The following is a 13,825-nucleotide window of genomic DNA, read 5'->3' as shown; positions in this document are numbered from 1 at the left end:
GCTCCAGGTAGGGGGGGGGGGTAGAAACAATAAGGCCTTTCATCGTGCTGTGGCTACTCGTGAGGCTGTGAATATGATAAGGGAAATTATAGCTCATGATGGGAGACTGTTAAAGACCAATGCAGACATTAAAGTGGAGGCAGAGTCTTTTTTCCAGTCTTTTCTTCAAACTATTCCAGCAAACTATGAGGGGATGTCTGTGGATAGTCTCGCTGACCTAATGTCGTTTAGTTGTTCCGAGGAAGATAGTCGTTGGCTCACTCGGGTGGTCACGGGGGAGGAGATCAAAAAGACATTGTTTGCGATGCCAAGTGATAAGTCCCCAGGTCCGGATGGTTATACAGTGGAATTTTATAAGGGAGCTTGGGATATCATTGGTGCAGAGCTTTTTATTGCGGTCCAATCTTTTTTTGCTAAAGGTTTCTTCCCAAAGGGACTCAATTCTACGATACTAGCTTTGATTCCGAAGACAAAGGATGCTAAGGTGATGAGAGATTATCGTCCAATCTCTTGTTGTAATGTTCTTTACAAGGTTATCTCGAAGGTCATTGCTAACAGGCTCAAGCGCATCTTGCCTAAGTTCATTGCGGGCAACCAATATGCTTTTGTGGCAGATAGACTGCTTATTGAAAATATACTCCTTGCAACAGAGTTGGTGCGGGGCTATCACAAAGACAATATCTCCACGAGGTATGCAATGAAAGTGGATATTTCGAAGGCATTTGACTCATTCCAGTGGTCTTTCTTGTTCAATGTTTTAAGAGCTCTGAATCTCCCTCCTGCATTTATTCATTGGATCTTGCTTTGTGTCACAACGGCTTCTTTCTCGGTCCAAGTAAATGGTGAGATCGCTGGTTATTTTCGCAGTGCTAGGGGACTGCGTCAGGGCTGCTCACTTTCACCGTATCTGTTCGTCATCTGCATGAATGTGCTTTCCAAGATGTTGGACAAAGCAGCAGTCTCACAGGACATTGGCTACCACCCGTGGTGCAAAAATCTACGTTTAACGCACCTTTGCTTTGCCAATGATCTCATGATATTAACTGATGGAAAAATCATATCAGTGGATGGTATAGTCCAAGTTTTGAATCTTTTTGCTAAGCGATCGGGTCTAACGATAAGCATGGAAAAAATGACTTTGTATCTTGGGGGTGTTTCACCAGATAATCGTGAGCTAATGGGAGCTCGTTATATTTTTGGTTTGGGCCAACTCCCTGTTCGATATCTTGGTCTCCCCTTAATAACAAGAAGACTCACTGCCGTGGATCTTTCCCCTCTGTTTGATCAAATTCGTAGTCGAGTTAGTACGTGGACCTCACAGTCTCTCTCCTATGTGGGTCGTCTCAACCTAATAAGCTATGTGTTATGGAGCACGACAACGTTCTGGATGAGTGTTTTTCGGTTACCGCAGGCGAGCATTCATGATTTGAATAGTATATATATATATTTTTTCCATCTAATAGCTTTATTAGGGTTAAAACATTGTATCATTGTTTACAAATTGTTGTAAGAAGAAAGGACATGAGTGATACAGATCATAATCATTCAGGCTGACAATTGCCTGTTTTGCTAATTTATCAGCACAGTGATTTTGCTCTCGATGTCGGAAGCTAAAAGCCACTGTCTCAAAATCCGCTTTCCAACCCTCTATAGTATCCAGGTAATGTTTCAGTCGAAGTTTTGAGCTCCTGTTGTTGACCTGTTGAGTAATGTTGATATTATCTCCTTCAAAGATGACTTTCCGGTAGCCTAGTCCCCTAGTTGATTGGATTGCCCATATTAAAGCTGTGCATTCCGATTCTTCAATTGTTGTCCTTCCTTGAAATTTTCCCATTCCACAGTGAAGCAGAAATCCATTGGAATCGCGTATGATCCAGCTGAGACCCGATATGTTATTACCTTCGATGTGAGACGCATCGTAATTACATTTGATCCAACCAGGTGGAGGCTTTGTCCAAGTGTCTCTGCGAGATTGTGCACCAGTTGTGTTCCGATATTCTTCTGTTAAGTTGAGACAAGTCATCCATTCTATTGTATCATTGATAGCCAGCTTCACTAAGTCTTCTTGTCTAGTGGTTTTTTTATTGAAGACGAGATCATTTCGACTCTTCCATAGTCTCCACAAGACCCAGAAGGGAAGAAAACGTTTAATCGGTTCAGCTTTGGTATCATGGTGTAATCTGATCAAATATCTGAGCTTATCTTCCACACTGCTTGTCGGGTCTCCAAGTAGAGAAGTTGGGAACCCAGCTGAGCGCCATACAGGGATAATGTTAGGACACGAAAATAATATATGATCACTAGTTTCGAGTCCAAGACAACAACTGGAACAATATGGATTAATATTAATGTTCCTCCTCCTCAAATTTTCTGCAACTCCAATCGCTTTTGAGGCCATTCTCCATAGGAAGTGTTTCAGCTTGGAGTAATCTTCAGTTTCCAGATATCAGTTGCAATGTCTGGTGCAGATGCTAAGGGGGCCATTGGTTCATCATCTTGTTCTAGTCGTAAGTTAATAGCTTTCCAATACCCTGATTTGACTGTGTAGTTACCATCCTTAGTATGACTCCAGAGATAATCATCTGCTACTGATCGTCGTGGTAAAAAGATTTTCTGAATAATATGGTGGTCAGCCGGATCTATAAGACGATGAAGTTCTGTTTCGTCCCATTGTCGTTGTTGCTGGTCTATCAAAGTTGCCACCTTTAGTTCGGGATCTGTATTTGAGAGCAATAATGGGGGGCGTGGAGGGCTTGTTGGTAACCATGGATCTGTTCCCAGTGAGGTACTATCTCCACTACCCACTCGGACTTGAATTCCAGTTGCTAAAAGTTCACTGCCAAACTGTAATGACTGCCATCCATACGAAGGCTGAGCTCCTTTTCCATTCAAATATATATATATATATATATATATATATATATATATTTCATGCAAAATTGAAAGGACGTATAATCAAATATCTCTAAGAACGCGACTCAAAATTTCGACTCCATTCATCTTTCAATTTTTTTTCACACGTTCTTTATTTATATGATTTCGAATATATGATCGTTAAAAAAAAAAAGAATATATGATCGTTGGTCCCATGATGAAAATTCTCATTGGAAACGTAAGGAAGCATTTGGAGACTCTTTGCATTGTTATATATATATATATATATATATAAATAGGCATGTAGTGGTAGTGTTGTTTAATTATATTAGGACAGAGCATGAAGAAGCAAGTCAAATGTTCCCATGAGTTCCCTTTAACGCTTCATTGTTAATACTCAAATCACATTTTCTCTTTAATGTTTGATCGATTTGTATAACACTGAAGTGTTTGGGGGGGACTCTTGGTGACATTCTGGCGTTGAAGTGGTAGCTGTTGCATGTGTTTTATGGTTTCTTTTGATTAGTAAGCTCTTCGTCTAATTCTTTTTTTTTTTATGATTATTATTGTATCTCGTATGGTTTGCTTTAACCATATTGTGATTGCTATTTGTTTCTTTTACCATTCAAGCACGTTCGACATTGTTAAAACTATACAAGACACGGAATCCACAATTTCTTCTAAGATTAATCAGAGATCCGAGTCGAAGTCTATACATCTTCCCTTCGAAAAAATTTTTCTCCTTCTGTAAAAATCGAACTAGGGAACTCAAGATGCACAAGCTTTGATGGATTCGAAATTTTTGCAACTAGCTCACAACTTATTTAGTTAACATTATCCAGTTTTAATCCTCTTTATGTTGCTAACCTACATGTATGTGTATATATGTTGTATTCCCGTTTGTTTGTTCTCTCAGTGCCCAAATGTAAAACACAGAATTTAAAATTGAGATTTTCGATTCAGTTTTTTGTTGTTGTTGTCTTCTTGTTTTATACTCATACTGTCACAGAGACGTGCATTGTTCTATGCACAAGCTTTTATTGCATACAATGAACTTTATCAATGTAGTATACTATTATTATTCAGCTTAAGACATTTTTAATATATTAATTTATTGGCATGTTGCTGTGATTTTTATTTATTTGGATGTACATATGGGAAATACGAATAAAGATGGAGATTACGTTTCATATCTATATATATATATATATACTTTAGGATATTCCCCATATCATTTGAGACAGAGATATAGAGAGATCAAAGGAAGATGACCCAGACAAGCATTTTGAATATAGACGCATACTGGGGTTAAAGGAAAGAGCAAGAGGGAATATGATTTCTAAAGAAAAGTCCTCAAGGCTTTTCACAAGATATAAAGGAGATTCTTTTTATATTCTTATTATAGGTAGTGCCCATACTAGTTCTTGCTCTGTCTTCACTACATTCGCATGCAACTCCATTTTTTAATTTGGTGTTCTCTTTATAATGTTGATATCAGTTCTTTACAAATAAATCCAAGAAATTTGCTAATATTTTGACATTTGCTTTGGTTTATTTTATATTAAAAGAAAAAAAAATCGATTGCTCATATTATGTGGCGAATCGATCGTAAGATATGTACCAAATATATTGCACTGAAAAGCTGAAGTCAAATAGATGATGTCAGAAACTCATAATCAATTAAGTATTACTGAACTATATGCATGACGAAAGACGGAATGAGCATTAGTAAGGCTGCATTACATAACATATATTCCAGATTATTGTTAGTGGTTTACAGATTTATTTGTCAAAAATAACTGATATGACTAGCGTGAGATATATATGAATCTTAACATAACGTTTTTATTTCTTTTATTAGGATCATCAAAAGAAACAAATACTTCAAAAACGTATATTAATCATTCTATAGTTTTTTTATGTTTTACATTCATAGATCACGACAATTACCGCCGAAATTTATTATATATTACTTGCAACAAAATACTTCTTGCAAAGAAAAATACTACACAAAATAACTCTTTTGTTAATTTTTTCCCCTTTTAACTGCGTTTCTTTTAAGTTTTAACAGTCCCACACTCTATAATTTGTTTAACCGCATTGCATGGGAATTGAAATTAACTGTAAGTAAATGGCCTGATCATTTTTCGTTGTAGGTTATATGTATATAAGTAATTCATTATAATATTTCTTTTATATATATAAACTGTAATTCACTGCTGTAAACCTTCAATGAGGGAATATTAGTTAAGACTTAAGAGCATTGTTGTGGTGACTGGTGAGTGGCAATAAAAAAATGAAGGAGAAAAGACATATCAAAGGAAAGAGTCCCATGCAGAGAATATAATACTTCTGTCGTTTCAAAACATTTCAAGTAAACTTAGGGACACAACATTTAAATATTCGGTCAATTATCTAACGAAGCCCATAATTTCGACTCGATTCATCTCTTTCAAATTTCCACACGTTCTTTGATTTTATGATTCGAATATATGATTATTGGTCCCATTATAGTTTTTTTCTTTCATTTTTTTGTCAAATTGAGAATTAAGAAGGAAGAATCGGAGACCCCTTTGCAATGATATAAATAGGCACAAGTACTTAGTGTTGTTTATCAGGATCGATCAAAGAGCTTAGAAGAAGAGAGTCAAATGTCCCCATGAGTTCCCTTTAACGCTTCACTGTTGTTAATACAGCAAAAACACATTTGTTTTCTTAAAATGTTTGTTCGGTTTGTATGTAACAGCACTGAAGTGTTTGGGGGGACTCTTGGTGCCATTATGGCGTTGAATTGGTTTCTTTTCTTGCCAAAAGTTAAATACATTTGTTGTGGAAAGTGGTGTTTAGTCTTCCCGAGGTACACATTTTTCTTTTCTTGCCAAAAGTTAAATACATATGTTGTGGAAAGTTGTGTTTAGTCTCTCCGAGGTACACCTTTTTCTTTTCTTGCCAAAAGTTAAATACATATGTTGTGAAATTCTAACCTGAAGATCTGAGAAAATTAAGGATCTTGTCCTGAAGATGAGCCAAGTTGAAGTATTTGATCTCTTCAAGTATAACCTCACGAGTCAATGAACCCCTCTTGAACAGTTGTAAAACATCAAAGAATGCCTTTAGCATATCTTCGTCGCCCCCAGAGAGTGAAGAATGGCTTGCAGTTTCAGGGTTTGGTCCACCATCTTATTTGTGCCAAAAGATTTCTCTATTTCTTGAATAAAAACTGCAAAGCTCGTATCATAAAACATAAATTAGCCATTTAAAAGAAGTGTAGATGAAAAGAAAATAAAAAGAGCCAAATTTTGAACCTAAGGCTGAGGATTTGAGAAAACTCAGACCTTCATCTTGAAAATGAACCCATCGGAACTCTCTAGTTTCTTGCATTAACTCTTTAAAACTGAGAACTCCCATCTTGAATTATTTCAGGACATCACGGAACGATCTGAACAATACCTGATTATTGTTGAAAGGTTCTACAATTCTCTGAAGGATCTGAGTGGGATGGATCGTAGGAGGAGGAGTTGAAGAAGAGCGATTAGACAGAGAGATGGATTAGGGTTTCTCTAAGAGAAATGAGAGATGAGAACCTTCAATGAAAAATATGGGAAAAAAATTATGGATGCAAATGATTGTTTAAAATTGAATAAATTTAAAATATTAGGTTTAATAAAGTTAGGTTGAATATCATTCAATCTATTCATCTTAAAAAAAATGGATGAACAATTTTACTGTACGGGTGCATAATCGATTTAACTGAAATATATGTATAACAAAGAAGCATAGTAATATTAAATAAACACACAAACATGCACTTGTGTACAGATTGAAAGAGTATAAATAATTTTCTATATGTACACAGGAATTATATAATTCAAAACTAGAAGTCTGTCGGTGGAGGATCTCGATTTATTAATCATTTAAAATATCAATAGTGATTTACCATGGTTAAAATTGCAGTGAAGATATTCTTGAAGACATGTATATAGTTAACTAACATTTTATCAAAACACAAAAGAGCCTATAATTATAATTAAGAGATTTCGTTCATTTAATTTGTATCTATTTTTTTATTAGATTAACACTATATAAAAGCTAGTGTATTTCTGTTTTAGAAATCCAACGAGACTAGTTTTAGGATTATTTTATTATATTAATAATAACATAAAAATATATAGTATTAAAGATTTATATATATATATATATATATATTTCTAATTATGTTAAAAAACATCAAATAAAATATAAAACTATAGTATTGTCTTTAAAATTATAGTAAACACATTAATATAATTTTTAAATAAAATTTTACGATTTCATAAAAATCTTGTATATTAATTATTTTAAACCATCACAAACTCTTAGTTTAAATATGTAAATAACAAAAATATTTATTTGATTTATATTTGGTTCCAAAAATAATCGGTATACAAAAAAATTAAGTGGAAAGTAATTGAATTATATGAGTTATAATTAAATTAGACAGATGTAATTAGATAATTTATCATTAATCGAGGTGGAAAAAATAGACCTATCAATTTTATAGAATGTAATCGATGGTAGAGAAGAATTTTTACAATAAGGCATATATATGAAATTGTTTATACCACTCTAACAATTATTATAGCATATTATTATTACACCTCTATTCGGGCTGGAATTGCTTGTATTAGGAGGTAGGAAAATTATATATCAAACCTTGAACCAAAAAAGTTAGTTCATTTAAAGCGAATGTTGATTTAGTTGTAAATGTAAAATAAATTAGGTATGATTTTACATGTAAATTTTTTTTTTGTGCACAATGTAAAATAAATTTTCAACTAGAATATCAATACGATTAAACTGTTCCGATTTATTTTGCTTCGGTTTTGTGAATTTTTTTACACAAAACTTTTTGACCCTGATTTGGTTTGGTTTCAGTTTAAATATATTGGTTTATTCGGTTTAAATTTTCGGTTAAACAAAACGTGCCACGTGACGACCTGATTTTTTTTTTACGTATTGTTCAAGGCGACCACGGCAATGCTCGCCGTGAGTTGAGGCGGCTGAAATTGAAATTGACTTTGAGACGACGTCGTTTCTAAGTAAAATAGCATTAGCATTTAGCACGTATCTCTCTCTCCCGACAAAAAAAAACAAAAAACCAAAAAAAACGAGAAAAAAAATTAATAAATAAAAAAAGTCAGTTCCTCGAGGATCAAAATACCCGATTTTGAGATACACAAATCTCGACAAGTCGGCGGCGGTGTAACAAATCAGTCGGAGCTATGGCGATGCAAGCCGGAGTTGGTTTATCGAGGATCTTCCTCTTAGCCGGAGCAGGTAATTTTTCACTCGGTTTCTAACTTACTTACTGCTGCGCTGCTAATTTTTGGGATCTGATACGTTTCCCCGATTTCAAAAGGTTATACTGGTACGATCATGATGAAGAACGGGAAATTGTCCGATTTGTTGGGTGAATTGCAGGTACTTACTTATTTTGATTTCTGTGTTTTTTTTGGTTTCTCTCCTTAAAAATTATTTGTTGGGAATGATTTGATTCTTTCGATAATAGGGTCTGGTGAAGGGAATGGAGAAATCTGGAGAAGGACCTGATGGTGATTCTGATGTTTCTGATGCCATAGCTGCTCAGGTACTACCGTTGTCCATTTGGATTTAGGAGTATTGGTGGGTGAGAAATGGTGGTATTGATTTTTTTTCAATTTAAAGGTTCGCCGATTAGCTATGGAGGTTCGACACCTAGCTTCTCAGCAGCATATAACTGTCATGGATGGAGTTTCTGGTGGTATGTTTTAAGATTAGGGAGTTGTAATTCTTTCTTCTTAAAGTAGTTTTGTTAGAATCTTGTGTTCATCAGTCTCTCTCTTTTTTTATTGTTGTTAGCAAACCTACAAGCTCTTGCTGTTCCTGCTGCTGCATTAGGAGCTCTAGGATATGGTTATATGTGGTGGAAGGTAAGATTTAAGTTTTTTTTATTTCTTGTGATTTCGGCTCTCCTCGTTCGCACTGCTACTGTTAAAAGGAGATTTTGATGTTGTAAAGGGAACTAAACACTGTGTCGGATTTTTCACTGATTGATTAGGGACTCTCGTTCACTGACCTTATGTATGTGACAAAAGCCAACATGGCTAATGCCGTGGCTAACTTGACAAAGAATCTGGAGCAGGTTTCTCAGGCCCTTGCAGTGAGTTTTTTCTTTCTGCTCTACTTATGGTATTTCTGGTGATATATTAAGCTGCAGGGATTAAGTTGGTTCTTAATGGTTTTATTGTCAGCTTGCAAAAAGACATTTAACGCAAAAGATTCAGAATATGGATGATAAGGTAGAAAAGCAGATTGATCTTTCCAAGGAAATCAATAACCAGGTACGAATTATGACCATGTTTACCTTTTCTTTAGTTCCTATGATTAGAAAGATTGGCTTTCCTTGTTATGCATCTGTAGTGTGCTGAACAGTTTTGGACCAATGTAATGTTCTTGTGTTTTATTTATGCCAAACAGGTCATTTTGGCTCGTGGGGATATCAACTCAATTGAGATGGACTTGGAATCATTGCATAATCTAATTACTGGACTGGTGAGTCTTGGTTTTATTTTCTTAAGCCATATATGAGAAATGCTGAAGATCAATAGTTTTTTTCTCTTTCGCACTCATTGGCATGTGCATTGCTGCATCCGTCGTGATTAAAGCGATTGCAGCTGCGAATCATAGTCCTTAAGATTAGATAAGGAATCAGAATTCTCCTTTAGGGCATTTCATTCCTTTTAGTTTCTCTCCTAATTATTTTGGCATTTAAACTTTTTTTTGGCAGGATGGGAAGTTGGACACGCTGGAATATAAGCAGGTACATTCATCTTTTTATGTTCTATTAGTATCTATTAATAGCCTGAGAATAACCTGCAATTGGTAACTCAGTACTGATTTCATTTCTCTTTCTGGTGGCAGGATGTCACAAATGTTGTCATGCTACACTTGTATAACTATTTAGGAGGCAAGAGCACAAATCTGCCTGATATGGTAATGCGGATAGGGGATAAATTAAAACGAATTGATCTCCCTGTTTCTCTCCTCTGTATAATTATCTACCTGTCTCTGGTGTTAAAATTTTAACGTGTTCTGTATCCATTTTCTTCTATATCTAACTTTTGGATTGCAAATATATATTATGGTTGTTTATCTCATAAAGTGATTAACTTCATCTTACAGGGACAGCTTCAACTTCCTGTAAACCAGAAGGTTCGTAATTTACTTGCAGATGTTGAAACCAAGGTGTTTTTTCTTATTTGACAAGACCTGTCAGCTTGAAACTACTTAATTCACATTATTTCACAAACTTAAATGGAAATACTGATAACAATATTTCGTCTAATCTGTTTCAGGGGCTGAAAAACTTGACTGAAGAGCTGTTTGAAAGCAATGGCACACAGGTGACAACCACAGTGAAACAATTCAGTTTGAATAAGGTCAATGTGAAGTCGAGGCCATTGCTATCAAGGTTTGGTCATCTTGTTTGTTCACTGTTGTCTCCCTTGTGAGTTTGATATGTTCTTATAGAGGTGTGATAAAAGGAAATGTGAATGCAGGGCTACTTCAGCTAGGTGTTGATATTGAAGTCTCCTGATGGCGGTTAGGCTTGCGGGAAGTATATAAAAAAACAAACTTCTGACTTATACAAATGATCTCGTGAGCCTTAGAAAGCTGATGTTTTTCCTTGAACAACTGGAGTTTGTTTATCGACATGGATCATGTGCTGTGTCCACTTTTGGATTTTGATACAATTTAAAATAAAGTTGATGTGGGGGTTATATATATAACACCAAAGACATGTGATGCATGTGGGCAATACAAAGCCCTGTTAAGATAAAATATGGCTTTGGAATTCAGAGATTTATTTTACAGTTTTGCTTAAGACGAGAATATATGGTAACCGTAAAAGGGATCATCTGTATAAAACAAGAGTTGGACGACTAAGAAGAAATAAAAAGCTGTGGAACAAGATGGAAGAAAGCTATGAAATAAAAAAATTGATACAAATTTTTTTGTAAATTTGTCATCGTAGTGTTATCCTAATTCCAAAAGGTAAACAGATAAAACCATCTTTATACGGTTTGGTTTACATCGAATTGGTTCATACACCTACGTTAAAAAATTGTTATATTGTCATATATCTCATCCAGCTCTTAAAAAAACAAAGGTAGGAGAAACAGATGTCAGAGGCTCATCGAAACAAGAACCCCAAAGCAAGAAATAGCAACAACGTTAGAATATATACAAGTTTTAGGGAAAAACTCTATTCAGGGTCACGGATCACACCACATTCAAAGTGGTGATGCAAAAACTGGGATGCTTCGGCAGGAAGGACAAGTGGAGCCTAACTGAAACCATTTGTCTATGCAGATAGCGTGGAACTCATGTCCACACTGTGGTAAAACCCGCACCACATCACCTGCCACGTAATCCTCAAGACATATTACACACCTACAAACCCTTACAGTCACAGCACATTCACGCGACGACAATGTCAGTTTCGGGAGAGATTTTAAGATCTCTTTCTTCAAGGGTTTTGGTTTGTGCTTAACCGAGCAGTTACAATAGCGGAGTTGGAAGATGTAAACGACCATCGCTATTAGGAGATAGAGTGGGAACGAATCTGATGACTTCAAGAACCCGAAGATGGTTAGGTCAGGTGAATTTGTCACTGCGGCGGCTGACGAGACGTCGAAGAAAGGAGGAGGAAGAGGAGAAGTCATGAGTAAGAGTCCTCGAAGATATTAGATCAAAGAAGCTCACGATCTAGGTTATTAGTGCGTATATACGTGTGTTTGATCTTTTATATTTTACCGGCTTAGATCATCATAAGTATTTATGTAATTTTAGTATGTTTTATTTTTCAATGCAGATATTATTTGTTTCCGGAGTTTAATTCCAAAACCAACTTCAATTAGGAATTATGTATCATATTCCTATTCTTTTTGGGAAAAACATTTATTTCTCATTCATTCGGATCATGCGTACTGTGTAATGTATTAAATTTTGGAAAAACTAATAAGAAACAAAAGCAGCTATACTAGTTTTTGAAATAAATTTTGCAATTTTTTTCTAACAAAATTTGAGTTTGTTGTAATGTTAAGCTTTAATTAAAAAAAATAACAGAAGGAATCACAAATATCCTTAAAAAAAAAAAAAAAAAAAAAAAAAAAAAAAAAAAAAAAAAAANTCCCGTTCGGTGTCCTGTGTCCATATCTATACAAGACAAATGATCACGCCCCATAAATTCGTCCCATAACATCTTAGGGAAACTTATATACACTATTCTTTTTCAAAATATACAATATTCTTAATTTTAGTCTTTGTTATAAAAAAATAATAATATATACACCATTCTTATTTTTGTCCCGACAAAAATTTGTCAATGGAACCCATCGATATAATAATTTCAGGTTAGCAATAATGAGAAAGGTAGATACAAAGAAAAGACAAGAATTCAGGAAATCAAAAAGAACTGTTGAGGAGTGAGGACTAAGGAATCTTTTTTTTTTCTTTTCTTTTTTCTTTTTGAGGACTAAGGAATCTTTTCAGTATTGTTTATATCAGCCATAATTTTAACGGGTGTATATAACTGAAATCCGTTAACATTTATGTATTAAATTTTTGTAAAGACTAAGATCGCTAGTAAAATATTAAGAAAACATTTCTTGAGAATGAGCTTTTTACATTTTCCACAACCACAAAACTTTTGTAAATCCTAAGAAACAATCTTAGAGAAAGGTTCTATTTGGAAAGAAAGAAAAGTTGAAAGGTTCTTATGGAAATTCTCCACAGATTAAACAGCAAAATGACCAAAAAGTTGAAAGGTTTCCCTACACACCCCCACTAGCTCAATAAAATTCAATTTAGTTATTCTTCGCTAGTAATCATATCCCATGAGGCCATGACCCATCTCGGCATTATAACGATTACGAATAAATTTCGATAAGAAGAACAGAAGAAGTAAAAATAATCAAACAAAGCTGTGATTCTCACACAGAGCTCAAGGATCTTCTCGCAATGGGTTCTGTTGACTTGCCTTCCGCTTTATCCTTCAAGGTTCTTTCTTTAAGTTAATTCTTATCTACAAAATTCTAAATATAAAAATTAAATTAATTAATCATCACTATAATACATGATTATGTTTTCATCAGGGTGGAAGTGAAATATTTCTCCAGGATGTGTTGGAAAGTATACTGAAAACGTATTTGAGGAAGAACCCGATGGCAAAGACGATATGGGAACTAGTAAAATCGGTGGACAACGAAAAGATCTCCTACGACCACTTCTTTTTCAGGACATTTAAGGTATATGAATGTTATTCTTCGATTGGCAAAAAAAAAAATTAAATAAATAAATGTTATTCTTCAAGATCTTGTGAAACTAATTGTGTGCATGATCTAAACGCTTAACAAGTTGGTGCTTTAGACATCCAAATATATTAAGAATTTGAAAGCCATCAATTCTGAGAAAGTTGTTACGGTGGAGTGGTTAAGTCTAAAGCTAAATGGGTTTTTACGTTTGCTATTTTTGTGACATTTAACTTTTCCATTGTGATTTTTTTTTTTTTTTTGGTTTGACCATTGTGTTTGCTTGTGGGCTCAACTTTTTTTTTTTTTTTGCTTTAGGTCGATGGTTACGGAATAGATTCCTTGTCGAGTTTATTCATCGATTATGGATATAAAGTTGGAGGCAGACTTGATTTTCCAAAGAAGAAAGTACATGTTCTCTGGCTTTCTCCTCCGGATGTTAACGTCGTCGATAATGGTTACGGTATAGGCAATGGTCCTCTGCCACGACTTGTTATAGCTGAGCTGCTCGTGGATGAACTAAGCCGTGAATCGCAGGTCTAAATGATCTCAAACATATATTGTATAACGTTGTTATATAATGAGTCTATAATATATCTAATTACTTTATTGTTGCTCCT

The 13,825-nt window shown here is 34.7% G+C and overlaps 3 protein-coding genes across 4 annotated transcripts in view; 2 read left to right on the top strand and 1 right to left on the bottom strand.

The window, feature by feature from the left end:
• On the bottom strand, positions 1,475–2,398 carry LOC104743503. The gene has a single exon (XM_010464575.1). It carries the CDS (start codon positions 2,396–2,398, stop codon positions 1,475–1,477), a length of 924 nt encoding a protein of 307 aa, XP_010462877.1.
• LOC104741146 lies at positions 8,006–10,777 on the top strand. 2 transcript variants are annotated; one of them, XM_010461936.2, is made up of 13 exons: positions 8,006–8,190; positions 8,273–8,334; positions 8,423–8,500; positions 8,578–8,653; positions 8,752–8,822; positions 8,951–9,052; positions 9,144–9,233; positions 9,370–9,444; positions 9,680–9,712; positions 9,814–9,885; positions 10,075–10,104; positions 10,248–10,363; positions 10,452–10,777. In XM_010461936.2, the coding sequence occupies exons 1-13, from the start codon at positions 8,136–8,138 to the stop codon at positions 10,471–10,473; spliced, it is 882 nt and encodes a 293-aa protein (XP_010460238.1). In that variant the 5' UTR covers positions 8,006–8,135; the 3' UTR covers positions 10,474–10,777. The 2 variants fall into 2 exon arrangements, with proteins under 2 accessions (XP_010460238.1, XP_010460237.1); XM_010461935.2 differs by having other exon boundaries at positions 10,075–10,137.
• Positions 12,789–13,825, top strand: part of LOC104741144 — a 2,356-nt gene continuing 1,319 nt past the window's right edge. The window contains exons 1-3 of the mRNA XM_010461934.2: positions 12,789–12,954; positions 13,050–13,202; positions 13,524–13,742. Coding sequence (XP_010460236.1) covers positions 12,916–12,954; positions 13,050–13,202; positions 13,524–13,742 — 411 coding nt within the window. The 5' untranslated portion in view covers positions 12,789–12,915. The remainder of the gene's footprint in view (positions 12,955–13,049; positions 13,203–13,523; positions 13,743–13,825) is intronic.

The sequence above is a fragment of the Camelina sativa genome, chromosome 14, assembly GCF_000633955.1.
Source record: "Camelina sativa cultivar DH55 chromosome 14, Cs, whole genome shotgun sequence".
Taxonomy (NCBI): domain Eukaryota; kingdom Viridiplantae; phylum Streptophyta; class Magnoliopsida; order Brassicales; family Brassicaceae; genus Camelina; species Camelina sativa.
The sequence above is the reverse complement of the archived record's forward strand: the minus strand, read 5'-3'. Positions and strand labels throughout refer to the sequence as shown.